The sequence below is a fragment of the Opisthocomus hoazin genome, chromosome 9, assembly GCF_030867145.1.
Source record: "Opisthocomus hoazin isolate bOpiHoa1 chromosome 9, bOpiHoa1.hap1, whole genome shotgun sequence".
NCBI classification, from domain to species: domain Eukaryota; kingdom Metazoa; phylum Chordata; class Aves; order Opisthocomiformes; family Opisthocomidae; genus Opisthocomus; species Opisthocomus hoazin.
The window spans coordinates 8,958,983-8,974,569 of NC_134422.1; the positions used below are offsets into that span (position 1 = coordinate 8,958,983).

General features: G+C 41.7%; 1 protein-coding gene across 3 annotated transcripts in view; it reads left to right on the forward strand.

Moving 5' to 3' along the window:
• Positions 1–15,587, forward strand: part of NCKAP5 (NCK associated protein 5) — a 404,131-nt gene that overhangs the window by 376,406 nt on the left and 12,138 nt on the right. For all 3 annotated transcript variants that reach the window (XM_075430787.1, XM_075430785.1, XM_075430786.1), the window contains one exon: positions 457–638. In XM_075430787.1, coding sequence (XP_075286902.1) covers positions 457–638 — 182 coding nt within the window. The remainder of the gene's footprint in view (positions 1–456; positions 639–15,587) is intronic.

A 15,587-nucleotide genomic window follows, 5' to 3' on the forward strand; every position in this document is an offset into this window, starting at 1 on the left:
GGAAACTGGGGTTTTATTCCTAATATTCTTGTATGACAGTAGGATCTATAATAAATGGGTAGGACCTGTTTCTTTATTAGTCTTTTTTTTATATGGTTGTATTCATTAGCTAAAAATGTAGTGAAAAGGAAAGACTTACCAAATATAGTCAAACTGAAAGATATGCTAAAGTAACTTAGGGCATCTGCCTGTAAGGCTATTGAGAGAGAACGAAAACTTACGGCAAGTAAATCAGTAGAATGATTTGCCCAAATTAACCATCTCGTCTATAACTAAAAAAGAAAGGAAATTAATTCTGGCTGTCTCATACCATCTCCTTCTTGAATATTAAGTATCAACAGTCCCCTGTATATGCATTGATTGAAGAGCTGGGAGCTAGTTATTACATTATAATGTATGTAGAATGCATTTTATCAATTAAATGTGCCATGATATTATTTTTAACATCTCTTACAGCTGAGCAGGAGAAACAAAATAAGAGAAAGTCATTTCTGGGGAACCCGATGTCAATCTTGGATTTATACCAGCACAGTTTCTATGGCCATTTTGGAGAGGATGGACCTGAACAATTAACACATTACAGTTTGATTGAGGAGCTCAGTGGAGCTTCCAGTAAAGACAGCAAGGAGAGCCCAAGTGTGAGTTATTCAGATTTTTATATTGCTTCTCATTTTCTTCATGATTACTTTTATTTGCCTCTTGATTTTTTCTCAGTGTGTTGATTGGTTACAAAAAACAGGCAGACTTGAAAAATCCCAGCATGACCTGCAGAAGACTAAAGATCTAAATATTTTTAGAACAGAATGTTACATTCTGATGCTCACCTGTCATAGAACCAGACTTCCAAAATTGACAAGTAGAGACAGGCTAGTGCTAGCACTCTACCATTAGAGAGGAGCTGAAATTTAATGCTTGCAAGAAAACGCAGAATTTATCTTTTAAGGCTGCTCCTTCACATATAGTTAGGTAATATGTATAGCACAACATGTAGTAAATGCCTTAAACATCTGAAGTAGCATTCTGGAAAATTCAAATGAAACTATCCTATGGAAGTCGGCTATCTTCTGGTCTCTTTTGAAATAACTCTTGGTGTTAGCTCTGCAATTCCTGATTTGAGGGATTTAAACATTATTTTGATGAGATCAGTCCTAATCTGATTGTTGGATCTTGATGCTAAATTGAAACAAATTTCTCTGCTTACTTCATGTGAATCCACTTGCCGTCTCTCAAAACGTTGAACCTGACATCATGCAGTCTCAACAATCCTGACAACTTTGCAACCCGCTCTTTTCCTCCTCTTTTCTCATGCCTTTGCCTCTCATCCTCACACTTCTTTCTCACTTTTCCTCTCTTTTGCTCTAACAATTCTATTTGTTTGAAAATAGAGCCAACCCAGCCATGATCCACTGTAATAATTTTGCCTCTATGTCCAGTCTCTTTCCCCAGCTCTTCTTCTTTTTAAATACAAGCTCTTTTGTTTCAGTATGTAGCACTCAGCACATTTTGAGTATGTTACAGTATAAACAAAGGTGGAAGCAGAAAATAATGAATGAGCTGCTCTTTTGTAGCCTACTGGTGTAGTTCATAAGTGAAAAAGAATTTTTATTTCTTCCCGGACCCCAGTTTTCAGCGTCGGAAAATTACTGTGCATTGTAACTTCAGAGGTGATTAACTCCAACCAAAGTTAGAGTCTTACAGCTTGCAGGAATCTGGGCCAAATGTGCAGAAGGAATGTGTGGAACAAACTGGCAGTGCCTCCGTTTATTCCAACTCTGCTGGCATGAAAGCCCCGCTTAACTGAATATTAAATTGACTCACAAACTTCAAAAGTAAAATCCCGAAATATATCTGCCTCATTTCCCAATCAACCAAATTGCACTAGTACCCAAAATGTGATCCAATTTGAATATATTTGGGTCACGTTAGAAAGAACAATTTTAAAGAATCTGACTTCATAGTTGGGAAGAAGAAAAGAAAAAATAAAAGTAGCAGAAGAGTATTAAAAAGGATAAATGAAGGAAAATAATTCGAGCATCCACTTAATTCCTCATCTTGAACATCTCAAGTTCATAGCTTAATTATTCAGATGAGATGAATTATATATGTGTGTATGTGTATATATATAAATTTATAAAAATCAGTTCTGCCTTCTGAAGGCCAAGGACTTTTGCTATTAGCAGAGAAATTAGATTTGGTTCCACCATGGAAAAGTGGCTCAGAGTTGCGTTTACTTTTAATTCATTCTTCTCATGCATTTCTTGTATATAAGATCTCTGCAATGTGCCCAATCAGCATCAAAACTTAAACAAAACTCATTGAAACAGCCTTAGGATCCTTGTGAAAATCCATCATTGAACTGGAAGACAACAGGTATAACTCAGCACTAGCATTTTTCTTGCATTATGTTGGGGAGCTTTTGAGATTACTTTTTGAGGATCTGAAATAGCTCTCAAAACAGCATTGCCTCTTGGTGAACAGTGGAAGCTCAATAAAGCACTAGAGATTTGCCTATTAGTATTAAACTTTTCAGAATGACAAATGAGAAGCAGTAACCATGAAAAGCAGGTTGCCCTGAACTCCCTGTTTGAAGCGGCACGGAAAATCTTTCTGAGCTGTAATTTGTCCAACCCAAGAAGATCCACAGTTTATTTAAATTAGAACTGTGTGGTCTGGAACATTACCTACGAAAAAAGGGGGACACCAGAAACTGAGGCACTTGTGACCAACAACTCTGAAAAAAAACAGATGAATTTTGAGGAAGGAAATATGCGGCTTTCATGCAGAATATTTGGCATTTTGAAAAAGGAAATGCTACGTGCTTTGAATTTCATTCCCAAATGGTAAGTGTGAAGCTTTAAAAGAAACAAAACAGCCAAGTGTCATGATGGACAGAATGAGTTTACGCTGCTTGTCGAAAGAGCAGTGTGCTGTATCAGTCCCTCAGCCCAATTAAATTGGACTGTACAGCACCAGTACGATAGTGGCTTCAGACTGGGTGCTCTAATGAGCCATTCTGGCAGGAAGCTCCGATAACCCAGGCTGACTGTCATTTGAATTGTCCCCTTCTCACCAAACATAGTCACCAACATTACCTCCGGAGCATGTACACAGCAAGTTTTACCAGCAAAAATGTATTGCACAGAAGGAGCTTCAGAAGGGAAACAGCCAGTGGGCAATTACTATGATAAAGGGACACGGCACGGACAGTTTGAGGAACCGAAAAAGGCTTTTACACATCGAAAGGAGAAATATTTATTGTTCCAGTTTCTGCTCTGCCAAGTCTTAAGCAGCATCCTGGTTAAATTCTCTTGGCACCAAGACCAATTTGATGTTACATTTATTGTGACCTGGGAAGCATACTCTGAAATAATGTCATCCTTTTGTGCACTGCAGAATTTTGGACAAGAAAAACAAATCACAATTTCAAAGAAAGCAAGAAAATGCATTGACTCATAGACATAAAACTTTCACTTAAATTAACATCCATAGTGTATTTTTCTCATGTAGGATTTTGAAAACTAGAAACAATATTTTTATGTGTATCGATTGAATGAGTATTAATTAGACAGAGTTTCTCTGATTTAATAAAACATGCGGCACCTGATCCAAAGCCCACTGCAGTCAGCCCATGGGAGACGCCTCGGCAGTGGAACGTCCGCGTGGCCTGCACGAGGCAGCTGTTCCCCTCCTGGGCAGCCGTCACTGGCAGTGCCCTCAGCAGCTTGCTGACTTCAGGATTGCCACTGTGTTTGTGCAATGATGGAAAAAATATTTCACATTTCAGTTAATTTACTGTTTAGACTTTAAAAACTCAGTGATTTCTTTTTTCTTGTACGGCTTCAGAAAACAAGATAAATTTCCCTTACTCAGGCCCATTGTTTATTAGCTTATTTTATGATGAAACGAGAACTGACACAAGACTTTTTATTGTCCTCTTTGTTCCTTTGAAGTAGTAACTGAGTTGGTCAAAGATTTTATTACTTAATCATCCTTATGATCCCAAAGCATCATGAAAAATGTGTTTTCTTCTCTGTCCTTAACCAACCATCACGCAGGTTTTTTCTGTAATACAGCCCTTCTTGCTTGCTTTTGTCCCTATGAATTTCTCAGTTTGAGTCACTTCATGCTTGTATTTCAAGGCACTTGTGAGCACTTTAAAGAAAAGAACGGGTTTCTAAATCCTCTTATTTTCCCTCCGTTGTGATGACATATGTGAGAAATCTGACATTCCTGTCACAATTACAATGTTAACGACATCAGCAGTTTAACTCGGGGGCTCGTGTCACGGCAGAGGCCTGTGTGTGCAATGTGACGTTACGGTCTTACTAAACACGGCAGAGTTTGTATGTGTTGTACAGATGATTCATGAAGGAGATCAAATGCTCAAATCACCGTGTCTTGCAATGCAAGTAGACATTAGAGCTTGCTGGCAGATAGAGGAAAAGGAAAAATTAGAGAAGTTGCTGCTGTTTTGGCTGCACTTACAAATGGGACTGATGTGGCGGCATTCCCAGATAAACTCAAGGTTTTTTACAGCTGAATAAGCTGATGGGGAGTTAATGCTGTGTGATTGACTCATCGCGCTCACAAGCCTGCCAATGCATCGTATTAACAGAGGGGACTATCCACAAAAGGACTGGAAACAAGAATAAGAAAGTTTGGTAATCGCACACCTCTTGCCATCCTCAAGGCTCCCAGAGCATTAAGCTGATACTAGAGGATGTTCCAGCATTCCTGAGTTACAGCAAGAGTTAAAGCAGCCCAGACAGCTCTGCAGGCTACACTGAACAAGAGTAAGGGGAAAACAAACAAAGGCATGAGCTGCTTCTGCTTGTGTCTCGTCTCCTACAGAGATCAGTAAGTGCTGAGCTGGAGAATGAGCTGGCAGCACACTGGGCGCTGTGCACCACTCACCTATTTAGGTAGCTCTTGGAAGGCATGCCAGCAAAGTTTATGTGCCTGATTTGGGTTCTCTGTGTCACTTTCTGAAGGTGCCTTATTCTCTCTGAAAGAGAGAAGCTCTTAAGCTCTTAAATGGAGCCTCTCTTAAGAGAGACTTTCCATATTTAAATGTCTGAAGTAGTTCCAGGGAGACTGTGTGCATGCTGCTTTCACAGAGAACTGATTTTTTCACGTTATCAGATATGCTTAAGGAGGGATTCTGCTTACCACATGTGGAAAAGCCTAACACAACGATTTGAGTCCAATTAGCAGTTGGAAGAGCTGCATTCTAAGAGTTAAAGTGGGAAGGGGGTATTGACCTGTGGAGCTACTTGTTTTCTTACCTTGACCAGAGAAAGGGAGTCTACGCAGCTAGCTTATACTAAGTACCAAACTTTCAGCCCAAAGTTAGCAAGATGAACATTGCCCCAAGCTTTCCTCTGTGGGGGACTAGTAAAAAGGAGCTATTGTAGCTACCATTTGTATTTTAGAGAGTGAAACGGTATCTTGGTGCACCCTCGAGTGAGTGCTAAATAATTACCTTGCTTATACTTTCGTAATAACAAGAGTTCCTGCAGCTGGGGCACCACTGGGGGATGTTTGGCTAGTTGCTTGGTCTCAGGATCTCAGTCTCACTGTCTGTGAATTGGGGACAGCAAGACCGATGTCGTGTTACAACCAGAAAGAAAACAGCAAATGCTTGATGACCGAGGTCTTAGCTTGTTTTGTATAATGCGTTTGTTACTGCAGATACAGAATTTGAAGCAACTCTTACAAATTATTATACTAGAAAATAACAGAAGATGGAAGGGGTCCCTTGTCAATAAGAGAAAGTATCTAGATGGGCTGAATCAAATCCTGGAATTAGTTGCTTATGGATTTCTGTGTACTGATTGTATAATTCAGTTTACTGTGTATCAGGCACAGAGAACTGACCTCCTCTGTGCTATTTTCCTTGCCAGGCTTAACAGAGAGGAAGATGATGAGGTGAGGAGGAAATCGATTATATTTCCTTTCCTAGCCCTGATGAACCTAAAATGTTACGGAAGATACTGCCATTGTACAAGTTGTAGGTGGGAAATAAGTCTGCAGACTCATTCACCCATCTTTGGTGTTTTAAGATCAATGCTTTTCTTTCATGTAAGGAATTAGTATATCAAATCATTGCATATTTTAGGGAGGTGGTCTATTAATGTAAACATTAGGTGATGGCAGCCTAGAACCAAACGTTCTAGTTCCATCAGGATCAGATACCCTTTCATCCTCCCTGTCACAAAACCTGAAAATAATGTTTACTGCATTGATGCTTTTGTATTAGATCTTCAAAACTCACATCATGTTAGCACAGGGTGTATTAGAGAAGATCCATCCACAGTTTCACGAAGGGCAGTGTTGTGTTGCAAAGGGAAGGTAAACCACCCAGCAGGCTCGTATGTCCATCTAGGACTCAGCAATCTCTGTTTTGAAAGCAGAGCAAACTTCCTCACTCAAGCAGGGGAGCGCGTTCCGAGCACCGTGCTCAGATTGGTGAGGACCAAGCCGGCAGTCTCACAGTGGTGTGAAGCCTGGCAGACAGAATCACAGAATCACAGAATGGTAGGGGTTGGAAGGGACCTCTGTGGGTCATCTAGTCCACCTCCCCTGCCAAAGTAGGGTCACCTACAGTAGGCTGTAGAGGACCTTGTCCAGGCGGGTCTTGAATATCTCCAGAGAAGGAGACTCCACAACCTCCCTGGGCAGCCTGTGCCAGTGCTCCATCACCCTCAGAGTGAAGAAGTTCTTCCTCATGTTCAGACGGAACTTCCTGTGCCTCAGTTTGTGCCCGTTGCCCCTTGTCCTGTCGCTGGGCACTACTGAAAAGAGCTTGGCCCCACTTGGGTCGGGGTGCAGCCTGGTCACAGCAACCCTGGAGTGGCCCAGCTGGAGCAGGGAGCAGGGCTGCCCCCGAGCTCGTTTGCCCTGGGCACGGTCCTGTCTGGATGCTGCCACTGCCACAGGGAGGTCACGGAGTGCTCGCACGAGGCCTGGCTGGGCACGGACTGCGCCGCTGAGGTCGCTGCTCTCGGTGCCACGGCCCCCCACGCTCCCTCGGCTGGTACGTATGGGGGTCCGTAAGCTACACATGTTTACATTTGTCAAACTTGTCTCAGTAGAGTTCACCCACCGACAGGCTTGGGGCTGAGAGACTGCCTTTCAGTTTAATCAAAGGGATTTGATTCTCGGATGAATGATGCAATACTTGTTCCGTCAAAGCAAAGACTGAGTAATTACCCAAGTTGATGTAAGACCTATTGTCAGGGGAATTTTATAGAAGTATTTGACAATGTAAGTGACAAAAACCACAGCAGCATGATCTGATAAGGTAACAGATTTTACCATACCACCCATGGGAGTAGTACAGAATTGAAAATATTTTTTCTAGGCTCAAGTCTGATTCAACTCATGGGGAAATGTGAAATTAGAAATAGGCTAGGATGTCTCCAGACATCAACAAATCCCACGTCTCTGCATGTTTTTTTCGCCTCCACAGGGCAAGTTCACATTCTGAGATCTGCTACCAAGCCTTATATTCCTAATCAGGTCTTACTGTTTCCAGTATCTTACCATCAAAGTTGCCTCCAAAAAGTAAAGTGAAGAGACAGCAAAACAAGCAATTTGAAGGCTGCTAGGCAGTCTCCTGGGACCAAAGTCTCATTTGACGTGTATCACTTAAAAGAAATGTTGTGTAGTGTGGAAGAACATTCTTACAGTTAGCCTGAGGAACTAGCTTGGCAACAATAAAAAGCTGCAGTTATACAGAGACTCGTTTCTCTCCCTGTGCCTTCTAGGTGAAACAATTGAGGCTTCTTACACTGCTGAGAGCTTTAGTAAAAAATAATGCAATGAAGAGTGGCTCAGCAAGGAGGATGATAACGTTCTCCATAACTTTTTTAAGTTTTTAAAAGGCTTTAGCAAGGCAAAACGACATTTGGAAGGCAGAGTCCGCCAGAGAAAATAACTTCTTTAATGGTATGCAAGGGATATTTTTAGGAAAAACATACCCTAAAAAAACTGGAAGCTGTTATCTGCTGATACAGTTCTGCTTCTAGCACTAATGGACTCAGGAGCTTTAGTACTGAGCCACCAGATCCCATTCTGACTAGCCTTCCAGCTGGTGTAACAGTTCTCTCTGCTTGATGTGTGGTTAGTGTATTTATGGGGACGGGTAGGTGGCGACATTTTAACTCAAATATCTTTTAGCGCAGTGTTTTAAAAAGAGTATTTGGATATTGGTGAGGGACAGAAAGTCTTTGGCGTAGTACAGCAGGCTGTGTGGTATTTGAAACACATGGTGTGCAAGGCTAGCAGGAGAATAGCTTGGATGTGAGTCTGAGAGAAGACGCGGAGGAAGTGAAAAGCTGCAGCGACGGGAGGAAAGTTAAGGACTTGAAGCAGCACTGGCATGTGGTGCAGTTCTAGTGCCTATGGCACAGTGTCACGTCACGCTAAATCCCCAAAGAACTCGGAGCACCAAGGGAAGCGTGCCTGTGGGGTTTGTTGAGTGCCAGATGCGGATGTGTGGGCTGGTCTGATTTAAGGAACACGCTGAGCTGTCTTGTGGCCACAGCTGGAGTCTTGTGCTCACTGGATATAACCCCTTTGGTGCTGCAAGGAGGGGAAGAACTGTGCCCTTTTTGAGTGGAAAAACTTGATCACTGGAGCAGAAACTCCGTATCCCACCATCTCAGCAAGTAATTTCAGATTACAGAGAGAACCTTGTATTTTCAGCATGGAGGAGCTGCATGCATTACACACTGGCCCAGATGTCACAGAGTCCTGCAGCTCATTTGCTGGAGTCCCCGGAGGAATGGTCCAGAGCCTCTCATGTACGAATGCCCAGAGCAAGGCAGAGCTGTGCAGAGCTAATTTACAGTGAGCCTGCTTGGGCACAGTGTCGGCACAGCTCCTTGTGGCCTGGTTACTCCAGGCCATTTCTCAGCAGGGCTGAGTAGCTGGAAGAAGCGGGGTGTTGATAAGACTCCCCACCACATTTGTGCCAGCCCACCCAGTTGCTCACTGATATCTTTGCATCACACTGCACCGTGCCTTGCAGAAACACCCTGGGCACCGTAGTGTCTATTTGCCTGTTTGACTGAAGATTACATAAGGACTTAATAGACACTGGGGCTCTTAGGCGATAAGTGGGTAGATCCTTTAGCCTAATAAGAACCTAAAAGTACATAATGAATAAAAGTATCATTTGCTAGTGATTTCCCTGAGTGGAAAATGTACAGAGCTGTTTTTCAGAGGTTTGGCAGATGGAGCTGCTGTGATTTGCAGCATGGCCCAGAGTGCACTAATGTTTCTGCCATTTGTAACCAGACACTCTTCCGTCCTCCATCTTTGGAAATAAAACTTCAGGTTTCATTTCTCTCTGTGTTGAATCAGAATATTATAATACCGTAGGCCAAAATGGAATTCAGGGCACATTAAGAGCAACAAATGATAAATATTAGTAAGCTTGTGAAATAGGGTAATTGTTGTAATGATAGAAATGATATTAGTAATAAAAGAAAAAGCTAAAAAATAAATTGGATACAATAACCATTGGATTGACTCAATCAGATAAGAGCAGTAGGGCAGAGACGTATTCAGTGAGCTGTTTATTTTCTGAAGCTGGAAAATATTTTGACTCCAAGAGGAGCATCTGATTAGCAGAGTTAAATGAGATGAATAATGCTGTAATATTTTTGTGAATTGTTTTTCCAGTTGAAACTTGCCTTCCCCATCTATAGCAGTGGTGTGTTTTGCATAAAGCACTCAAACGTCGTGCAGGGAAGGGTAGGAAATGACTGATCTTTTAGTATGGAAGTTCTGTTCTGAGCAGAATACATGAGGAGTAAGTTGCACAGCTGATGGTAGCAGGAACTGTGGCAGTACACCGAAAATATGTAGCAAATTATTGCTTTTTTTAAGAGGATGCTTTTTTTTTTCATGTATACACAGACAATAGTATCCTAATCCTAGTCTTTGTAATGAAGGCAAATTTTGTGTCAAATATCGGCAAAAATCGTACTGAAATAATTTGCAGGTGCTTATAGTTTGTTCCACAAGCTGTTTTCCTTTCCCAAAAGTGAGTCACCTTTTATTTAAATGAGAAGTTATACTGGATTTTGTGCAGTATGACACACAGATTGTCTAAACCCTTAAGAAAAATATTGGTTAATTATTTTTTTTGCAAGCTCAAACACTCTACAGCAAGTCCCAAAGTGAAACATTTTATTTCTTACTGTATTTTTAGGCCCCAGTACATAAATTCCAGGCCTTCTGCAGCATCCATATTATTTTAATGGAAAGTAATATTTGTATTTGTTAGGAGAAACAAACACAGGATTTAGCTGACTTATGAACAATAAGTGAGACAGGGAAGTCTAGGAAGTTTGGAAGATATAGCTTTGTAATTTAAATGTCTAATCATCTTTCACAAAGGCTAAGAAGGGTGATGCAACTTTTCATAGCACGTGTCAGAGTCCTCCCAGCCTGAACCGCCCATCAATCCGTCAGTGACGGAGACACATCCTGATAGCTCCGCTCCCATTAGTGCCGCCTTCTCTGGATGACTCCATTCTTTGCCTGATCATTAATAGAGGTCACTAAAACTTTTACATGCTATAAAAAGCTGTAGCCTTAAGAACTTCACTTAACTGCTCTAGTGTTATTCTGATCAAATAAAACACCAAGTGATTATTTGAAGAATTAGCTGAATAATTGCCAGTCAAACATTTTAAAGTGATTTTTCTGACATCTTGTTACATATGCATGTATCCTGTGGGTTACTGAATGCTCTGTAAGGCATTCTGTAAAACAAGGCCTCAGATGGTCTTGGGTGGATGAAGAGAAAAGGAAAAGTGGATGGGAATAAAGAAATGAAATATGAATAAATTATATTGCTAAGCATCATAAAAATAAAATGTTAATCATGCAGTAATAGTCTGTGATATTTCTTATAACAGGAGTGTCTGTACTTCACCAAGACACTGTAGCTGCAGAAAAGTTACCAGATTGGCAAACCTTTTGGTAACACAGGTAGTAAGATGCAAAGCAGATTTGAAATGTAAGAGCTTTTCAGACAACGGCTGAAACCGGGGAACAGAAGTAGCGAAGCAGCCAGCACACTCTTCCTGATCGCTGTTGCAAGAATTATTTTGCCCTGTATAGCCTAACTAAAGTCTTGTTTGTGACCCCTAACCAGTAAAATTATAGGCCAGTTTTTTCCAGCATTGTTTGCTAATGGCTGTGCCTAAATTCATATTTAGACACTTCAGCTGCCCAGTTTTCAAAGGTGCTAGAAATCTGCAGCTTTTGCTGATGTCTCTGACAGATTGACGTATTTTGATCCTGTGAAAATCGTGGTGTTTATATAGGTGCTCGAAAATTGGTTTAGATATTCTTCCTCTATCTGGCAGAATTTTGATCTGTAGCATCCTACTTCTGTACATGGGCTCTGTGGGCAATGTCATGGAACACTAGGAGACGTTTTCCTCTGAGTTGAAAGGAAGGCCAAATATTGTGTATTTTTTAATCTGGCCCTGCAATGTTACAGTTATGATCATATCATAAGGAGAGTCTTCATATTTTTAAACCCATTTATTTATTGCATTTTCCATAACATTAGAGCATGAGCAACTGGAAAATGCTAAAATTTTCATCTGTATCATTTTACAGAATATTTTTATTATTATTGTTATTATTGGAACATCATCCTTTCTTTTCATGTTTCTGAGAACCACTGTAACAAGCCAGGGTACCAGAGAGTTCAACATTTATAACACAGCATTTCTATAAATAAAATCCATTGTAAATACATGGAATCTGTATTATGACACCATTGGTAGCACAGTGATGAAAACGGCGGCAGCAGAGCAAGCCAAAGAACGGCAGTCACCATCTAAAAGAGCTGAATAATGTGGAGAGCTGTAGCCTTTCTGGTTAATTGCTAAAGACTGAATAGTCTGTGGAGGTTCTGTTTGCTCCTGGTAGTTTCATCACTTGTACAGTGATACTAGAAGGTGAAGTGTCTGGCTACGTAGGGAGTTTAGGTATGAAGACATTTATCTCCTTGTCTTGTTCTGCAAGGCAAATACTGTTGGGTTTTTTCCTCACTTTACATAAAAACTACTTGGTAGTTTAGTATGCTTTCTAAGTGGAAAGGGTGCTAATGTTGATGGCACCCGCTAGTGTCACATGCACTGCATTTAGCTCAGCAGAGTCCATTTGTCCCTCTGAAAGTGTTTGGGAACCCACACATTCTCCACCACATCCAAAAGCTTCGATACCAGGTACCAAGACTTGGGATTTCAGGTGTCTCCTGCCATTCCTGTGGGAGACAGAGCTTCTTTTGCCTCTGTATCCTGTTCCTCCGGAAGGCAAAACTACTCGGTGTGCGTAGGCCCTAGGACCCAGGGCAGGAACAGAAACATCTCCACAGGCTCCAAAGGCTCCATAGGCTCTGGATAGCAGAAACTCCCTGAGCTTTTACACAGGGCAGTCCAACAGAAATAAAATCATAGACAGCTCCAATTGATATATCAGAGTCTGGCTTGCTGTTGCTAGTGGCATTAGCATTTGCTAACCTGTGCTAAGCCAATTTTGTGAGACAGTTGGGAGTTTAGCAAACCTATTTCAGATTGTATTTTGGAAGAATCTCAAGCATGGGGGAAACTGGTCATGTTCTGTTCACTGCAGCAGATGGTATCCCATTTGGTGTTTGTTAGCTTTGTTTGCAGCTCAATATTTTGTTTCTAGGGGAACTCAGTAAGTTAAATAATTTATCTCTCTAATGCATCAAGAGTCTGATCCAAAGTCTACTGAAGTCAGTGCAAAACATTTGATTAACTACCACATACACTAGACAGAATGCCAGGTCCTGTATGCTGAAGAGCATTTCAGATGCTCTCTAGTGACGACGACACAGGTCTCTGTCTTTCCATGGAGAAGTTTTTGCCTGCAAAGAAAAAAAAATTAAAATAGTGACAAAAAGCTTAGCAGTTAAGAGTGCAGGACTGTGGAGATCAGGGTGATATTCTCGCTGACCAAATGCTAAAGCTCTCTTGCTATTAAATTCCCCATTTTTAAACAAAGAATATAAATAATACCTTCCAGCTGCATTTGGAATTTAATCTGGAACCGTTAGCAGGCTGCTTTGAGGGCTGCGAAGGCCCCGTAGCAGTGCTAAGCAAATAATCATTATCATTAATATTCTCATCAAGCATTCTTACTCATGATAGGATCTTGCATTACAAGGGCTAACCGCAAGCACACCACCCCTCTGCTGAGGAATTTTCAGAATGTCAGAAGCGAATTCACACCCTGATTCTGCAAAGAGCTTTGCATGAGCAGAACCATACTGCCTTCGGCAGTCCTGCTGTCCATACAGGGCTCCCAACAGCATCTGCGCATGGAGGAAACCTTTATTCCATTCTTAGAAGTATTTGAATCGTGAATAATCTAAAATAGTGTCACAGTTTAAAGAAGAAATCAACACTTTAAAGATTTTTTTGGTATTCCAATAAATATCAAATGCCTTTTCATTTTCAGCAACACTTTGCAAATTATTCGTTCGCTAGTAGGGCCTGGGAGCTGCTTTATTCTGTATTTTTATCCAAACTTCCTGTTTGTATCAGCTTTGGTCATTCAAAAAATGACTGCATGTTACCTCTACAGTGTGTCTGCATGAATTCCAGTTGTATTTTAGTCCTCCTAGTGGCCTATTATATTAACAATACCGTAATCTGTATTTTAGGCATAAGCACATGTTCTATATTACCGGTATCTCACAACAGTTTGCAGTGTTAATACTGCAGTAACACTTCTGTATTGCTAAGGTCAATAAATCTTCTAAAGCATTTGCCCAGCATATCCATTCCTGTGGCTGGCTATCACTTCATGTACACATTTCTTTATTTATAGACAAATCGTAGCAAAGCAATACAAAAAATACTACATAATCCTGTCACTGCGGGAAGCCCACTGTGGGAACAGGGGCCTGTTTCTTTGATCATTCCCAACAAAGGTTTTCTCGCAGCCAAACTGGGAGGTCAGACCCCACAGAACTGGGGTTCCCAATAAATGTTTCCACTGTGCTTCCTTTCTCTGAAGAAGCCTCCAAAGCCTTGTCCAAAGAACACCTCACATTCAAAGAGGGGACTTTCACAGCCCAGACAGACTCAGCACAAATGTTGACTGGCCTTGGAGATCCTGTTAGCTGCTTAACCTGAACCTTGCTGGTGTCCAGGGAAGGCCAAGGTGGGAAGGCAAAGGTCTGTCCAGGACACTTGTGCTTGACACCTTTCTGTTTTAGGCTGTGCCCCTCACAGTGAGTTTGCAACCACTAATGCCTCCTACCAGATCCACGTGAGAGACAATCTGTGTGCCTGGCTGAACCACAAAGTAGGACAGAGGTTCTCATGACCAAAAACAGAGGTACCCGTGTCTATAAGATGAAGCAAACAAATCTAAACCCATAAATTAACTAAAATTCCCCTTGGGTCACAGTCAAATGATATGTGTATTAATCAAAATGTATATCACTGCTTTAATTTTGTGAAGAGGCAAGCTGAATACTTCAGAAATCTCCTGGCTGTAGAAACTTCCATCTGCATCTCCAGCAGTGGTCAGCTTGGTGCCTGGCATTACGCTAGTTAATTCACAGTGATTCTTTCTGATCATCCTTTAGAGCTGGGCAAAGGAATATCATCTGCAATCTGCATTTATGACATGGATTGCCTATTCCCTGCATGTAGCCCTGTCTCTCTCATTTCCTTTTGGATTAAGCCACACAGTTACTGCGTCGCAGCCCAGAACTGCATCCTGGAGTTGTCTAGTAAACGTGAGAATGGTTACAATCTGTATTGTTCCATCAAGATATATTTTAGTCGACTGGCTAAATTATTAAATGTAATCTTAGCCTGTTTCTGTTCATGGTATTGTCACCACAAGCACAGGCACAGTGCTTTCTCCTGGTAACCATGGTGGGCACCCCACATGACATGGGCTCTCTCGGGTACCAGGCATACTGCAGTGCTTGAGCACCAGGTACTCCATAATCCATAAACCAAAGCCTGTTCCTTGACCCCGGTCTCTCATGAGACAAGTGAGATTGCCGAGCGAGGAAGCACAGTTGTTATCATTGTGCAAGTCTTGTTTCTGATGGGTGCAGGCAGGATGGCTTATGTGTTCTGTAAACACACAGTGGGTGTTTGGAGAGTGTGAATGGGTGGCCCTTGCGGTGGCAGTGGTCACGCAAAACTGCAGCAGTTGCGGAGGTGGGATCAGGGGAGGAAACAAAGAGGACATGACACCTTTCTCTGGTGCTCTTTCAGTACCAGGAGCATGTCAGTGCGGTATGGACAGCACAGGAGTCACAGCGGTGGAGTAATACTTGAAAGATGAAGCAGAAAATCTTTGTAGCGTAACTGATGGGTAACACTGAAATGAGGCCTTGCAAATAGACGCAGCCGAGAACTCAGCTTGACTGGTCTCTGAGGTGCCTTGCTTGCCTCAGACCGTGCTTCCCGGTTCTGCCATTTTTGGCACACTCCTTTATCCTTCCTTGTATAAATGGCAGGGAAGTAGTTCTTGCTCTCCTCATGGGTTGTGCCACATCC